Source organism: Phalacrocorax aristotelis, chromosome 27 (genome assembly GCF_949628215.1).
Source record: "Phalacrocorax aristotelis chromosome 27, bGulAri2.1, whole genome shotgun sequence".
In the NCBI taxonomy this organism is placed as follows: domain Eukaryota; kingdom Metazoa; phylum Chordata; class Aves; order Suliformes; family Phalacrocoracidae; genus Phalacrocorax; species Phalacrocorax aristotelis.
This window is the reverse complement of record NC_134302.1, coordinates 1,033,896-1,051,496: the sequence shown is the minus strand read 5'-3', so window position 1 is coordinate 1,051,496 and position 17,601 is coordinate 1,033,896. Positions and strand designations below refer to the sequence as shown.

The 17,601-nt window shown below is 46.7% G+C and overlaps 1 protein-coding gene across 1 annotated transcript; it reads left to right on the top strand.

The window, feature by feature from the left end:
- Window positions 1–3,510: 3,510 nt before the first annotated feature.
- On the top strand, window positions 3,511–5,775 carry LOC142048791 (uncharacterized). Its single transcript, XM_075075994.1, has 2 exons — window positions 3,511–4,602; window positions 5,030–5,775. Exons 1-2 carry the CDS (start codon window positions 3,515–3,517, stop codon window positions 5,064–5,066), a joined length of 1,125 nt encoding a protein of 374 aa, XP_074932095.1. The 5' UTR covers window positions 3,511–3,514; the 3' UTR covers window positions 5,067–5,775.
- Window positions 5,776–17,601: the final 11,826 nt, after the last annotated feature.

The window sequence follows — 17,601 nt, the reverse complement described above, 5'->3', positions numbered from 1 at the left end:
TGTTATACAAACACTCGTTTTCAGCTTTACCTGGTATTTGGGGTTTTTGCTGAAACCGTTACTGTACTTCGGATACCACCTTGTTGAGGCAATTAGCAATTATACCTCCTCCTCTGAGAGATTTTATATGGAGGAAATACAGAATAATACCTTTGCAACTTTGTTCTATGATGTCTGTGCCTTTGTTACAACAACGTTTTTGTATCTTGAACATCCTTGGGTGGTTAAGGTGCAGTCATTGTTAGTTTTTGGGCATGTTGTTTTGGTTTTGACTAAGCAACTTAAGAATATCACCCAGAAATCTGCCCCGAGGCTTGATAGTTACGAGTGGCAGGGCATGTGGGATAGCATGGGCAAATACCTAGGGCAGTGGGCACCCCCAGTGTTTTGGAGTTTCACCCCCGAGCAAGTGCAGAATCCTAAAAAACTAGTAGAATATTTGGAGAAAGTATGTTGTTACGCTGGGAACTCCAGAGAGACACAGATAACTGCAACGTGCTGGGGTCTGGCCCATGCATACCGAGCCCTGCTCAACAGTATTCAGTGCCCCCAGGGGGAAGAGAATGTCTCTGGATTGAAATGCAAAGTGACTGGCACTGTAGGCAATCCAGCCCTGAGGACAGGCACTGCAGCCACTCAAACCCCCACAACAAGTACCGGAGCTAGCTCAGAAAATAAACCCGTACCAGTATCAGTTGCCCCCATACACAAGACGAAATATTGGAAGCGGACATCAACTCGTTTAGAACGGGATGATGAAGAACCAGGGCCATCGCGGGGAGAGGAGGGAGAAGTAATAAATGAAATAGAGACCACCCGATCCCTGTCCTTAAGCGAGTTGCGAGATATGCGAAAAGATTATAGCCGTCGTTCAGGTGAGCACATTGCCACCTGGCTGCTCCGATGCTGGGATAATGGGGCCAGTAGCCTGGAACTAGAGGGAAAAGAAGCCAAACAATTGGGATCCCTTTCTGGGGAAGGGGGCGTTGACAAAGCAATTGGAAAAAAACCACAAGCCCTCAGCCTCTGGAGGCGACTCCTGTCTGGAGTGAAGGAAAGGTATCCCTTTAAAGAAGATGTTACATATCGCCCAGGAAAATGGACAACTATGGAGAAAGGCATCCAGTATCTCAGGGAATTAGCTGTGTTTGAGGTGATTTATGGTGACCTGGATGATCAACGGTCATCCAAAGATCCAGATGAAGCCGAGTGCACACGACCCATGTGGCGGAAGTTTGTACGGAGCGCACCATCTTCGCATGCAAACTCATTGGCAGTGATGTCCTGGAAAGATGACGAGACACCAACGGTGGCAGAGGTGATAGATAGGCTCCGGGATTATGACACAAATATCTCTTCCTCGCTTGTCTCTGCTGTGGAGAAACTATCCCAAGAGGTCCAGCAACTCAAAGAAGATCTGTCCTACTCCCCACCTCGACAGAGCAGTGTCTCAGCTGTTAGGAATAAGCGTCCTTTGGCTCAAAGAAGGGGATACACACCACGGGCCACCCTATGGTTCTACCTGCGTGACCACGGAGAGGACATGATGAGGTGGGATGGCAAGCCTACTTCGACCCTACAGGCACGAGTACATGAACTGCAAGGAAGAACAGTCACTCAGGGAGGCTCTTCCAGGAAAGCTGCTGCTCCAGTTTCCAGCGAGCAAGTCCCCAGACAGAGGAGTAGAAGCGCAGATTTTATTTCTAAGTGTAATAGAGGGACTCCTGATTCACATTTACAGGAAGTGAGTTGTGACTGCCATGATCAGGACTAGAGGGGCCCTGCCTCCAGCCGGGTGGAGGAAAGGGATAACCGGGCTTACTGGACTGTGTGGATCCGATGGCCTGGCACGTCCGACCCACAGGAGTATAAAGCTTTAGTGGACACCGGCGCACAGTGCACCTTAATGCCATCAAACTATATAGGGGCAGAACCCATCAGCATTGCTGGAGTGACAGGGGGATCCCAAGAGCTAACTGTATTGGAGGCCGAAGTGAGCCTAACTGGCAATGAGTGGCAGAAGCACCCCATTGTGACTGGCCCAGAGGCTCCGTGCATCCTTGGTATAGACTACCTCAGGAGAGGGTATTTCAAGGACCCAAAAGGTTACAAGTGGGCTTTTGGTGTAGCTGCCTTGGAGACGGAGGAAACTGAACAGCTGTCTACCTTGCCCGGTCTCTCAAAGGACCCTTCTGTGGTGGGGTTGCTGAAGGTCAAAGAACAACAGGTGCCAATCGCCACCACAACAGTGCACCGGCGGCAATATCGCACCAACAGAGACTCTCTGATCCCCATCCATAAACTCATTCACCAACTGAGGAGCCAAGGAGTCATCAGTAAGACCCACTCACCCTTTAACAGTCCCATATGGCCAGTCCGGAAGTCTAATGGAGAGTGGAGACTAACAGTAGACTATCGTGGCCTGAATGAAGTCACTCCACCGTTGAGTGCTGCTGTGCCAGACATGCTAGAACTTCAATACGAACTGGAGTCAAAGGCGGCCAAGTGGTATGCCACAATTGATATTGCTAATGCATTCTTCTCAATCCCTCTGGCAGCAGAGTGCAGGCCACAGTTTGCTTTCACATGGAGGGGCGTCCAGTACACCTGGAATCGACTGCCCCAGGGGTGGAAACACAGTCCTACCATTTGCCATGGACTGATTCAGACTGTACTGGAACAGGGAGAAGCTCCAGAACACCTTCAATACATTGATGACATCATTGTGTGGGGCAGCACAGCAGAAGAAGTTTTTGAGAAAGGTGAGAAAATAGTCCAAATCCTTCTGAAAGCTGGTTTTGCCATAAAACAAAGTAAGGTGAAGGGACCTGCACGAGAAATCCAGTTCTTAGGAATTAAATGGCAAGACGGTCGTCGTCAGATTCCAATGGATGTGATCAACAAAATAGCAGCCATGTCTCCACCAACTAGCAAAAAGGAAACACAAGCTTTCTTGGGCGTTGTGGGTTTTTGGAGAATGCATATTCCAAATTACAGTCTGATCGTGAGCCCTCTCTATCAAGTGACCCGGAAAAAGAATGATTTCAAATGGGGCCCTGAGCAACGACAAGCCTTTGAACAGATTAAACGAGAAATAGTCCATGCAGTAGCTCTTGGGCCAGTCCGGGCAGGACAAGATGTAAAAAATGTGCTCTACACTGCAGCCGGGGAGAATGGCCCTACCTGGAGTCTCTGGCAGAAAGCACCTGGGGAGACCCGGGGTCGACCCCTAGGGTTTTGGAGTCGGGGATACAGAGGGTCTGAAGCCCGCTATACTCCAACTGAAAAAGAGATATTGGCAGCATATGAAGGGGTTCGAGCTGCTTCAGAAGTGGTTGGTACTGAAGCACAGTTGCTCCTGGCACCCCGACTGCCAGTGCTGGGCTGGATGTTCAAAGGAAACATCCCCTCTACACACCATGCAACTGATGCTACGTGGAGTAAATGGGTTGCACTGATCACCCAGCGGGCTCGAGTAGGAAACTCCAGTCGCCCAGGAATCTTGGAAGTGATTATGGACTGGCCAGAAGGCAAAGATTTTGGATTATCACCAGAGGAGGAGGTGACACGTGCTGAAGAAGCCCCACTGTATAACAAACTGCCAGCAGATGAGAAGCAATATGCCCTGTTCACTGATGGGTCCTGTCGCCTTGTGGGAAAGCACCGGAGATGGAAGGCTGCTGTATGGAGTCCTACACGACAAGTAGCAGAAACTGCTGAAGGAGAAGGTGAATCGAGCCAGTTTGCAGAGGTAAAGGCCATCCAGCTGGCCTTAGACATCGCTGAACGGGAAAAGTGGCCAGTGCTCTATCTCTATACTGACTCCTGGATGGTGGCAAATGCCCTGTGGGGCTGGCTGCAGCAATGGAAGCAAAGCAACTGGCAGCGCAGAGGCAAACCCATCTGGGCTGCCACATTGTGGCAAGATATTGCTGCCCGGGTAGAGAAACTGGTTGTAAAGGTACGGCATGTGGATGCTCACGTCCCCAAGAGTCGGGCCACTGAAGAACATCGAAACAACCAGCAGGTAGATCGGGCTGCCAAGATTGAAGTGGCTGAGGTGGATCTGGACTGGCAGCATAAGGGTGAACTATTTCTAGCTCGGTGGGCCCATGACACCTCAGGCCATCAAGGGAGAGATGCAACATACAGGTGGGCTCGTGATCGAGGGGTGGACTTGACCATGGGTATTATTGCACAGGTTATCCACGAATGTGACACATGCGCTGCAATCAAGCAAGCGAAGCGGGTAAAGCCTCTGTGGTATGGGGGACGATGGCTGAAATATAAATATGGGGAGGCCTGGCAAATTGACTATATCACACTCCCACAGACCCGCCAAGGCAAGCGCCATGTGCTTACAATGGTAGAAACAACGACTGGCTGGCTGGAAACATATCCTGTCCCCCACGCCACTGCCCGGAACACTATCCTGGGTCTTGAGAAACAAGTCCTGTGGCGACATGGCACCCCAGAGAGGATTGAGTCAGACAATGGGACTCATTTCCGAAATAGCCTCATAGACACCTGGGCCAAAGAGCACGGCATTGAGTGGGTGTATCACATCCCCTATCACGCACCAGCCTCTGGGAAAATTGAAAGGTACAATGGACTGTTAAAAACCACACTGAGAGCAATGGGGGGTGGGACATTCAAGCACTGGGATACACATTTAGCAAAAGCCACGTGGTTAGTCAACACGAGGGGATCTGCCAACCGAGCTGGCCCTGCCCAGTCAGAAATCCTACATACTGTGGAAGGGGATAGAGTCCCTGTAGTGCACACAAAAAGTATGCTGGGCAAAACAGTCTGGGTTCTTCCTGCCTCTGGCAAAGGCAAACCCATTCGTGGGATTGTTTTTGCTCGAGGACCTGGGTGCACTTGGTGGGTGATGCGGGAGGATGGAGAAATCCGATGTGTGCCTCAAGGGGATTTGATTTTGGGTGAAAACAGTCAATGAACTGAATGGCACAATGTGAACTGCTATATAATATTGTGTGTCACCTCTGTGTTGTATCAATGATATCAGAGTACGAGCCTCCCAACCCATGGAAGATCAACTATGAAACAAGCCGTGCAGCAGTGATGGAACGATGACTGACTCGGTATGCAGCAACCCAACGCCACACACCATCTCTCCCACCCGGAAAGACTGATACAACAGATGGAGCCCAGAGTCATGGACTGCGTGAACTCAATGGACATTTTAATGGACATTTTACAGGGAAGATCCATGAACTAAGGGAATGATGTCTGTGTATTATGTTAAAGGATGGGAAGGGGAGGGGTGGTGGTTGGTACGGTTGTATTGCATCATATGGGACCTGGGCATGGTGTAAGTGGTATGGAATAAGGGGTGGAGAATGTGCTGGTTTTGGCTGAGAAGGGGTTAATTCTCCTCACTGTGGGGGTCAGCTACCTTTCCAGCTTCCCGCGCTCTGCCGCGTGGCGTGGCAGGGGGGGCTGGGAGGGGCAGGGCCATGGTGGGGGCGGCTGACCCCGACTGGCCAATGGCAGGTTCATTCCATACCATGTGACACCATGACCAGTATATTGAGGGGGGGCAGTGGCAGCGCGCGGGCGGCGCGGCGTCGGGTCGGCGGGCGGCGAGCGGCTGCGGCGCGTGCGGTTTGTTCCGGCGGTTCGTTCCCCCTCTCCCCTCCCCTCCCTTCCCCCCTCCCCCGGGGCTTTGCGCCTCTCGTTGTTCTCCTTCACATTGCATTTCTACTGTTGTTTCTTTTAATTTTCATTATTAAACTGTTCTTATCCCAACCCACGAGCGTTACCCTTCTGATTCTCTCCCCCATCTACCGGTGGGGGAGTGAGCGAGCGACTGTGTGGGGCTGAGCTGCCGCTAAACCACGACAAAGCCTCAGTTGTAGAGATCCAAACCTTCACTTCCAGGGTCCAAACCCCACTTTTCAAGACAAACCCTCAGTTTTAGGTCCCAAAGACTCATTTTAAAGCACCCCAAACCTCACTTTTAACATCAAAGCCTTACAGTTAGGACCGCAAACCTCACCTCCAGGGTCCAAAACCCCTGTTTTAAAGCTCAAAGCCTCATTTTGAACAGCCAAACCCTCACTTTTAGGGCCCAAAGCCCTCTTCTAACACTCAAAGCCTCACTTCCATGTTCAAAACCCCTCTTTTAACGCTCAGTGCCTCATTTTGAGGTCCCAAACCCTCACTTCCAGTGTCCAAACCCCTCCTGTAAGGCACAAAGCCTCATTTGTGTGTCGCAAAGCCTCACGTTTCGGGTCTAAATCCATCTTTTAAGGCTCAAAGCATTATTTTCAGCTTCCAAACCCTCATTTTTTGACTTCCAAATCTCTTTTTTAAGGTTCAAAGCCTCTATTTTTGTATAGCAAACCATCACTTCCAGGGTCGAAACCCCTCTTTTAACACTCAGTGCCTCATTTTGAGGTCACAAACCTTCACTTTCAGGGTCCAAACCCCACTGGTAAAGACGCAAACCCTCATTTAAAAGTCCCAAACCTTCACTTTCAGGGTCCAAACCCCACTGGTAAAGACGCAAACCCTCATTTAAAAGTCCCAAACCTTCACTTTCAGGGTCCAAAACCCTCCTTGTTACGCACAAAGCCGCATTTTTCAGTTCCAAAGCCTCCCTTCCATTGTCCAAACCCCTCTTTTAACCCTCAAAGCTTTATAGGTAGGACGCAAACCTCACTTCCAGGGTCCAAACCCCTCTTTTAAAGCTCAAAGCCTCATTTTCAACAGCCAAAGCTGCACTTTCAGCGTCCATACCCCTCGCTTAAGTCTCAAAGCCTAAGTTTTACATCTCAAACCCTCACTTTTAGCATCAATTCAGGTCTTTTAATGCTCAAACCATCATTTTTTTGCTCTATACCTTCAGTTTTGGAGTCCAAACCTGTCGTTTAAGGCTCAAAGCCTCATTCTGAAAACCCAAACCCTCACTTTCAGTGTCCAAACCCCTCTTGTAAGGCACAAAGCCTCATTCAGAGGTCCCAAACCCTCACTCTTAGGGTCCAAACCAGTCTTTTTTACTCCCAAAGCCTCATTTCTATGTCGCAAACCCTCACTTTCAGGGTCCAAACATGGCTTTTGCCATCAAAGCCTCATTTTTCGCCCCAAACCCTCACTTTTAGGGTCCAAGCCCCTCCTTTTCAGGGATAAACCCTCATTTTTAAGTTCCAAAGACTCCCTTTTATTCTTCAAAACCCCTCTTTTAATGCTCAAAGCCTTACAGTTAGGACGCAAACCTCACTTCCAGGGTCCAAATCCCTGTTTTAAAGCTCAAAGCCTCATTTTGAACACCCAAAGCCTCACTTTCAGGGTCCAAACCCCTCTTTTAACTCTCAAAGCCTCAGTTATAAGTTCCAAACCCCTCTATTAGGGATTAAAGCCTCATTTTGAGGTCCCAAACCCTGACTTTCAGGCTCTAAACCTGCCTTTTTAGGCTCAAAGCCTCAGTTTTGGGGCCCCAAACCCTCACATTTATGGAACAAGGCCCTCTTAACACTCAAAGCATCAGTTTTCTGTCCCTAAGTGACACTCGTAGGCTTCAAACCTGTCTTCTACAATCAAAGCCTCCTTTTTATATCCCAAACCCTGACTTTCAGGCTCTAAACCTGTCTTTTTTAGGCTCAAAGCCTCAGTTGTAGAGATCCAAACCTTCACTTCCAGGGTCCAAACCCCACTTTTCAAGACAAACCTCAGTTTTAGGTCCCAAAGACTCATTTTAAAGCACCCCAAACCTCACTTTTAACATCAAAGCCTTACAGTTAGGACCGCAAACCTCACCTCCAGGGTCCAAAACCCTCCTTTAAAGCTCAGTGCCTCATTTTGAACAGCCAAACCCTCACTTTTAGGACCCAAAGCCCTCTTCTAACACTCAAAGCCTCACTTCCATGTTCAAAACCCCTCTTTTAACGCTCAGTGCCTCATTTTGAGGTCCCAAACCCTCACTTCCAGTGTCCAAACCCCTCCTGTAAGGCACAAAGCCTCATTTGTGTGTCGCAAAGCCTCACGTTTCGGGTCTAAATCCATCTTTTAAGGCTCAAAGCATTATTTTCAGCTTCCAAACCCTCATTTTTTGACTTCCAAATCTCTTTTTTAAGGTTCAAAGCCTCTATTTTTGTATAGCAAACCATCACTTCCAGGGTCGAAACCCCTCTTTTAACACTCAGTGCCTCATTTTGAGGTCACAAACCTTCACTTTCAGGGTCCAAAACCCTCCTTGTTACGCACAAAGCCTCATTTTTCAGTTCCAAAGCCTCCCTTCCATTGTCCAAACCCCTCTTTTAACCCTCAAAGCTTTATAGGTAGGACGCAAACCTCACTTCCAGGGTCCAAACCCCTCTTTTAAAGCTCAAAGCCTCATTTTGAACAGCCAAAGCTGCACTTTCAGCGTCCATACCCCTCGCTTAAGTCTCAAAGCCTAAGTTTTACGTCTCAAACCCTCACTTTTAGCATCAATTCAGGTCTTTTAATGCTCAAACCATCATTTTTTTGCTCTATACCTTCAGTTTTGGAGTCCAAACCTGTCGTTTAAGGCTCAAAGCCTCATTCTGAAAACCCAAACCCTCACTTTCAGTGTCCAAACCCCTCTTGTAAGGCACAAAGCCTCATTCAGAGGTCCCAAACCCTCACTCTTAGGGTCCAAACCAGTCTTTTTTACTCCCAAAGCCTCATTTCTATGTCGCAAACCCTCACTTTCAGGGTCCAAACATGGCTTTTGCCATCAAAGCCTCATTTTTCGCCCCAAACCCTCACTTTTAGGGTCCAAGCCCCTCCTTTTCAGGGATAAACCCTCATTTTTAAGTTCCAAAGACTCCCTTTTATTCTTCAAAACCCCTCTTTTAATGCTCAAAGCCTTACAGTTAGGACGCAAACCTCACTTCCAGGGTCCAAATCCCTGTTTTAAAGCTCAAAGCCTCATTTTGAACACCCAAAGCCTCACTTTCAGGGTCCAAACCCCTCTTTTAACTCTCAAAGCCTCAGTTATAAGTTCCAAACCCCTCTATTAGGGATTAAAGCCTCATTTTGAGGTCCCAAACCCTGACTTTCAGGCTCTAAACCTGCCTTTTTAGGCTCAAAGCCTCAGTTTTGGGGCCCCAAACCCTCACATTTATGGAACAAGGCCCTCTTAACACTCAAAGCATCAGTTTTCTGTCCCTAAGTGACACTCGTAGGCTTCAAACCTGTCTTCTACAATCAAAGCCTCCTTTTTATATCCCAAACCCTGACTTTCAGGCTCTAAACCTGTCTTTTTTAGGCTCAAAGCCTCAGTTGTAGAGATCCAAACCTTCACTTCCAGGGTCCAAACCCCACTTTTCAAGACAAACCCTCAGTTTTAGGTCCCAAAGACTCATTTTAAAGCACCCCAAACCTCACTTTTAACATCAAAGCCTTACAGTTAGGACCGCAAACCTCACTGGTAGGGTCCAAAACCCTCCTTTAAAGCTCAAAGCCTCATTTTGAACAGCCAAACCCTCACTTTTAGGACCCAAAGCCCTCTTCTAACACTCAAAGCCTCACTTCCATGTTCAAAACCCCTCTTTTAACGCTCAGTGCCTCATTTTGAGGTCCCAAACCCTCACTTCCAGTGTCCAAACCCCTCCTGTAAGGCACAAAGCCTCATTTGTGTGTCGCAAAGCCTCACGTTTCGGGTCTAAATCCATCTTTTAAGGCTCAAAGCATTATTTTCAGCTTCCAAACCCTCATTTTTTGACTTCCAAATCTCTTTTTTAAGGTTCAAAGCCTCTATTTTTGTATAGCAAACCATCACTTCCAGGGTCGAAACCCCTCTTTTAACACTCAGTGCCTCATTTTGAGGTCACAAACCTTCACTTTCAGGGTCCAAACCCCACTGGTAAAGACGCAAACCCTCATTTAAAAGTCCCAAACCTTCACTTTCAGGGTCCAAAACCCTCCTTGTTACGCACAAAGCCTCATTTTTCAGTTCCAAAGCCTCCCTTCGATTGTCCAAACCCCTCTTTTAACCCTCAAAGCTTTATAGGTAGGACGCAAACCTCACTTCCAGGGTCCAAACCCCTGTTTTAAAGCTCAAAGCCTCATTTTGAACAGCCAAAGCTGCACTTTCAGCGTCCATACCCCTCGCTTAAGTCTCAAAGCCTAAGTTTTACGTCTCAAACCCTCACTTTTAGCATCAATTCAGGTCTTTTAATGCTCAAACCATCATTTTTTTGCTCTATACCTTCAGTTTTGGAGTCCAAACCTGTCGTTTAAGGCTCAAAGCCTCATTCTGAAAACCCAAACCCTCACTTTCAGTGTCCAAACCCCTCTTGTAAGGCACAAAGCCTCATTCAGAGGTCCCAAACCCTCACTCTTAGGGTCCAAACCAGTCTTTTTTACTGCCAAAGCCTCATTTCTATGTCGCAAACCCTCACTTTCAGGGTCCAAACATGGCTTTTGCCATCAAAGCCTCATTTTTCGCCCCAAACCCTCACTTTTAGGGTCCAAGCCCCTCCTTTTCAGGGATAAACCCTCATTTTTAAGTTCCAAAGACTCCCTTTTATTCTTCAAAACCCCTCTTTTAATGCTCAAAGCCTTACAGTTAGGACGCAAACCTCACTTCCAGGGTCCAAATCCCTGTTTTAAAGCTCAAAGCCTCATTTTGAACACCCAAAGCCTCACTTTCAGGGTCCAAACCCCTCTTTTAACTCTCAAAGCCTCAGTTATAAGTTCCAAACCCCTCTATTAGGGATTAAAGCCTCATTTTGAGGTCCCAAACCCTGACTTTCAGGCTCTAAACCTGCCTTTTTAGGCTCAAAGCCTCAGTTTTGGGGCCCCAAACCCTCACATTTATGGAACAAGGCCCTCTTAACACTCAAAGCATCAGTTTTCTGTCCCTAAGTGACACTCGTAGGCTTCAAACCTGTCTTCTACAATCAAAGCCTCCTTTTTATATCCCAAACCCTGACTTTCAGGCTCTAAACCTGTCTTTTTTAGGCTCAAAGCCTCAGTTGTAGAGATCCAAACCTTCACTTCCAGGGTCCAAACCCCACTTTTCAAGACAAACCCTCAGTTTTAGGTCCCAAACACTCATTTTAAAGCACCCCAAACCTCACTTTTAACATCAAAGCCTTACAGTTAGGACCGCAAACCTCACCTCCAGGGTCCAAAACCCCTGTTTTAAAGCTCAAAGCCTCATTTTGAACAGCCAAACCCTCACTTTTAGGACCCAAAGCCCTCTTCTAACACTCAAACCCTCACTTCCATGGTCAAAACCCCTCTTTTAACGCTCAGTGCCTCATTTTGAGGTCCCAAACCCTCACTTCCAGTGTCCAAACCCCTCCTGTAAGGCACAAAGCCTCATTTGTGTGTCGCAAAGCCTCACGTTTCGGGTCTAAATCCATCTTTTAAGGCTCAAAGCATTATTTTCAGCTTCCAAACCCTCATTTTTTGACTTCCAAATCTCTTTTTTAAGGTTCAAAGCCTCTATTTTTGTATAGCAAACCATCACTTCCAGGGTCAAAACCCCTCTTTTAACACTCAGTGCCTCATTTTGAGGTCCCAAACCTTCACTTTCAGGGTCCAAACCCCACTGGTAAAGACGCAAACCCTCATTTAAAAGTCCCAAACCTTCACTTTCAGGGTCCAAAACCCTCCTTGTTAGGCACAAAGCCTCATTTTTCAGTTCCAAAGCCTCCCTTCGATTGTCCAAACCCCTCTTTTAACCCTCAAAGCTTTATAGGTAGGACGCAAACCTCACTTCCAGGGTCCAAACCCCTGTTTTAAAGCTCAAAGCCTCATTTTGAACAGCCAAAGCTGCACTTTCAGCGTCCATACCCCTCGCTTAAGTCTCAAAGCCTAAGTTTTACGTCTCAAACCCTCACTTTTAGCATCAATTCAGGTCTTTTAATGCTCAAACCATCAGTTTTTTGCTCTATACCTTCAGTTTTGGAGTCCAAACCTGTCGTTTAAGGCTCAAAGCCTCATTCTGAAAACCCAAACCCTCACTTTCAGTGTCCAAACCCCTCTTGTAAGGCACAAAGCCTCATTCAGAGGTCCCAAACCCTCACTCTTAGGGTCCAAACCAGTCTTTTTTACTGCCAAAGCCTCATTTCTATGTCGCAAACCCTCACTTTCAGGGTCCAAACATGGCTTTTGCCATCAAAGCCTCATTTTTCGCCCCAAACCCTCACTTTTAGGGTCCAAGCCCCTCCTTTTCAGGGATAAACCCTCATTTTTAAGTTCCAAAGACTCCCTTTTATTCTTCAAAACCCCTCTTTTAATGCTCAAAGCCTTACAGTTAGGACGCAAACCTCACTTCCAGGGTCCAAATCCCTCTTTTAAAGCTCAAAGCCTCATTTTGAACACCCAAAGCCTCACTTTCAGGGTCCAAACCCCTCTTTTAACTCTCAAAGCCTCAGTTATAAGTTCCAAACCCCTCTATTAGGGATTAAAGCCTCATTTTGAGGTCCCAAACCCTGACTTTCAGGCTCTAAACCTGCCTTTTTAGGCTCAAAGCCTCAGTTTTGGGGCCCCAAACCCTCACATTTATGGAACAAGGCCCTCTTAACACTCAAAGCATCAGTTTTCTGTCCCTAAGTGACACTCGTAGGCTTCAAACCTGTCTTCTACAATCAAAGCCTCCTTTTTATATCCCAAACCCTGACTTTCAGGCTCTAAACCTGTCTTTTTTAGGCTCAAAGCCTCAGTTGTAGAGATCCAAACCTTCACTTCCAGGGTCCAAACCCCACTTTTCAAGACAAACCCTCAGTTTTAGGTCCCAAAGACTCATTTTAAAGCACCCCAAACCTCACTTTTAACATCAAAGCCTTACAGTTAGGACCGCAAACCTCACCTCCAGGGTCCAAAACCCTCCTTTAAAGCTCAAAGCCTCATTTTGAACAGCCAAACCCTCACTTTTAGGACCCAAAGCCCTCTTCTAACACTCAAACCCTCACTTCCATGGTCAAAACCCCTCTTTTAACGCTCAGTGCCTCATTTTGAGGTCCCAAACCCTCACTTCCAGTGTCCAAACCCCTCCTGTAAGGCACAAAGCCTCATTTGTGTGTCGCAAAGCCTCACGTTTCGGGTCTAAATCCATCTTTTAAGGCTCAAAGCATTATTTTCAGCTTCCAAACCCTCATTTTTTGACTTCCAAATCTCTTTTTTAGGGTTCAAAGCCTCTATTTTTGTATAGCAAACCATCACTTCCAGGGTCGAAACCCCTCTTTTAACACTCAGTGCCTCATTTTGAGGTCACAAACCTTCACTTTCAGGGTCCAAACCCCACTGGTAAAGACGCAAACCCTCATTTAAAAGTCCCAAACCTTCACTTTCAGGGTCCAAAACCCTCCTTGTTACGCACAAAGCCGCATTTTTCAGTTCCAAAGCCTCCCTTCCATTGTCCAAACCCCTCTTTTAACCCTCAAAGCTTTATAGGTAGGACGCAAACCTCACTTCCAGGGTCCAAACCCCTCTTTTAAAGCTCAAAGCCTCATTTTCAACAGCCAAAGCTGCACTTTCAGCGTCCATACCCCTCGCTTAAGTCTCAAAGCCTAAGTTTTACGTCTCAAACCCTCACTTTTAGCATCAATTCAGGTCTTTTAATGCTCAAACCATCAGTTTTTTGCTCTATACCTTCAGTTTTGGAGTCCAAACCTGTCGTTTAAGGCTCAAAGCCTCATTCTGAAAACCCAAACCCTCACTTTCAGGGTCCAAACCCCTCTTGTAAGGCACAAAGCCTCATTCAGAGGTCCCAAACCCTCACTCTTAGGGTCCAAACCAGTCTTTTTTACTGCCAAAGCCTCATTTCTATGTCGCAAACCCTCACTTTCAGGGTCCAAACATGGCTTTTGCCATCAAAGCCTCATTTTTCGCCCCAAACCCTCACTTTTAGGGTCCAAGCCCCTCCTTTTCAGGGATAAACCCTCATTTTTAAGTTCCAAAGACTCCCTTTTATTCTTCAAAACCCCTCTTTTAATGCTCAAAGCCTTACAGTTAGGACGCAAACCTCACTTCCAGGGTCCAAATCCCTCTTTTAAAGCTCAAAGCCTCATTTTGAACACCCAAAGCCTCACTTTCAGGGTCCAAACCCCTCTTTTAACTCTCAAAGCCTCAGTTATAAGTTCCAAACCCCTCTATTAGGGATTAAAGCCTCATTTTGAGGTCCCAAACCCTGACTTTCAGGCTCTAAACCTGCCTTTTTAGGCTCAAAGCCTCAGTTTTGGGGCCCCAAACCCTCACATTTATGGAACAAGGCCCTCTTAACACTCAAAGCATCAGTTTTCTGTCCCTAAGTGACACTCGTAGGCTTCAAACCTGTCTTCTACAATCAAAGCCTCCTTTTTATATCCCAAACCCTGACTTTCAGGCTCTAAACCTGTCTTTTTTAGGCTCAAAGCCTCAGTTGTAGAGATCCAAACCTTCACTTCCAGGGTCCAAACCCCACTTTTCAAGACAAACCCTCAGTTTTAGGTCCCAAAGACTCATTTTAAAGCACCCCAAACCTCACTTTTAACATCAAAGCCTTACAGTTAGGACCGCAAACCTCACCTCCAGGGTCCAAAACCCTCCTTTAAAGCTCAGTGCCTCATTTTGAACAGCCAAACCCTCACTTTTAGGACCCAAAGCCCTCTTCTAACACTCAAACCCTCACTTCCATGGTCAAAACCCCTCTTTTAACGCTCAGTGCCTCATTTTGAGGTCCCAAACCCTCACTTCCAGTGTCCAAACCCCTCCTGTAAGGCACAAAGCCTCATTTGTGTGTCGCAAAGCCTCACGTTTCGGGTCTAAATCCATCTTTTAAGGCTCAAAGCATTATTTTCAGCTTCCAAACCCTCATTTTTTGACTTCCAAATCTCTTTTTTAAGGTTCAAAGCCTCTATTTTTGTATAGCAAACCATCACTTCCAGGGTCAAAACCCCTCTTTTAACACTCAGTGCCTCATTTTGAGGTCCCAAACCTTCACTTTCAGGGTCCAAACCCCACTGGTAAAGACGCAAACCCTCATTTAAAAGTCCCAAACCTTCACTTTCAGGGTCCAAAACCCTCCTTGTTAGGCACAAAGCCTCATTTTTCAGTTCCAAAGCCTCCCTTCGATTGTCCAAACCCCTCTTTTAACCCTCAAAGCTTTATAGGTAGGACGCAAACCTCACTTCCAGGGTCCAAACCCCTCTTTTAAAGCTCAAAGCCTCATTTTGAACAGCCAAAGCTGCACTTTCAGCGTCCATACCCCTCGCTTAAGTCTCAAAGCCTAAGTTTTACGTCTCAAACCCTCACTTTTAGCATCAATTCAGGTCTTTTAATGCTCAAACCATCAGTTTTTTGCTCTATACCTTCAGTTTTGGAGTCCAAACCTGTCGTTTAAGGCTCAAAGCCTCATTCTGAAAACCCAAACCCTCACTTTCAGTGTCCAAACCCCTCTTGTAAGGCACAAAGCCTCATTCAGAGGTCCCAAACCCTCACTCTTAGGGTCCAAACCAGTCTTTTTTACTCCCAAAGCCTCATTTCTATGTCGCAAACCCTCACTTTCAGGGTCCAAACATGGCTTTTGCCATCAAAGCCTCATTTTTCGCCCCAAACCCTCACTTTTAGGGTCCAAGCCCCTCCTTTTCAGGGATAAACCCTCATTTTTAAGTTCCAAAGACTCCCTTTTATTCTTCAAAACCCCTCTTTTAATGCTCAAAGCCTTACAGTTAGGACGCAAACCTCACTTCCAGGGTCCAAATCCCTCTTTTAAAGCTCAAAGCCTCATTTTGAACACCCAAAGCCTCACTTTCAGGGTCCAAACCCCTCTTTTAACTCTCAAAGCCTCAGTTATAAGTTCCAAACCCCTCTATTAGGGATTAAAGCCTCATTTTGAGGTCCCAAACCCTGACTTTCAGGCTCTAAACCTGCCTTTTTAGGCTCAAAGCCTCAGTTTTGGGGCCCCAAACCCTCACATTTATGGAACAAGGCCCTCTTAACACTCAAAGCATCAGTTTTCTGTCCCTAAGTGACACTCGTAGGCTTCAAACCTGTCTTCTACAATCAAAGCCTCCTTTTTATATCCCAAACCCTGACTTTCAGGCTCTAAACCTGTCTTTTTTAGGCTCAAAGCCTCAGTTGTAGAGATCCAAACCTTCACTTCCAGGGTCCAAACCCCACTTTTCAAGACAAACCCTCAGTTTTAGGTCCCAAAGACTCATTTTAAAGCACCCCAAACCTCACTTTTAACATCAAAGCCTTACAGTTAGGACCGCAAACCTCACCTCCAGGGTCCAAAACCCTCCTTTAAAGCTCAAAGCCTCATTTTGAACAGCCAAACCCTCACTTTTAGGACCCAAAGCCCTCTTCTAACACTCAAAGCCTCACTTCCATGTTCAAAACCCCTCTTTTAACGCTCAGTGCCTCATTTTGAGGTCCCAAACCCTCACTTCCAGTGTCCAAACCCCTCCTGTAAGGCACAAAGCCTCATTTGTGTGTCGCAAAGCCTCACGTTTCGGGTCTAAATCCATCTTTTAAGGCTCAAAGCATTATTTTCAGCTTCCAAACCCTCATTTTTTGACTTCCAAATCTCTTTTTTAAGGTTCAAAGCCTCTATTTTTGTATAGCAAACCATCACTTCCAGGGTCGAAACCCCTCTTTTAACACTCAGTGCCTCATTTTGAGGTCACAAACCTTCACTTTCAGGGTCCAAACCCCACTGGTAAAGACGCAAACCCTCATTTAAAAGTCCCAAACCTTCACTTTCAGGGTCCAAAACCCTCCTTGTTACGCACAAAGCCTCATTTTTCAGTTCCAAAGCCTCCCTTCCATTGTCCAAACCCCTCTTTTAACCCTCAAAGCTTTATAGGTAGGACGCAAACCTCACTTCCAGGGTCCAAACCCCTCTTTTAAAGCTCAAAGCCTCATTTTGAACAGCCAAAGCTGCACTTTCAGCGTCCATACCCCTCGCTTAAGTCTCAAAGCCTAAGTTTTACGTCTCAAACCCTCACTTTTAGCATCAATTCAGGTCTTTTAATGCTCAAACCATCAGTTTTTTGCTCTATACCTTCAGTTTTGGAGTCCAAACCTGTCGTTTAAGGCTCAAAGCCTCATTCTGAAAACCCAAACCCTCACTTTCAGTGTCCAAACCCCTCTTGTAAGGCACAAAGCCTCATTCAGAGGTCCCAAACCCTCACTCTCAGGGTCCAAACCAGTCTTTTTTACTCCCAAAGCCTCATTTCTATGTTGCAAACCCTCACTTTCAGGGTCCAAACATGGCTTTTGCCATCAAAGCCTCATTTTTCGCCCCAAACCCTCACTTTTAGGGTCCAAGCCCCTCCTTTTCAGGGATAAACCCTCATTTTTAAGTTCCAAAGACTCCCTTTTATTCTTCAAAACCCCTCTTTTAATGCTCAAAGCCTTACAGTTAGGACGCAAACCTCACTTCCAGGGTCCAAATCCCTGTTTTAAAGCTCAAAGCCTCATTTTGAACACCCAAAGCCTCACTTTCAGGGTCCAAACCCCTCTTTTAACTCTCAAAGCCTCAGTTATAAGTTCCAAACCCCTCTATTAGGGATTAAAGCCTCATTTTGAGGTCCCAAACCCTGACTTTCAGGCTCTAAACCTGCCTTTTTAGGCTCAAAGCCTCAGTTTTGGGGCCCCAAACCCTCACATTTATGG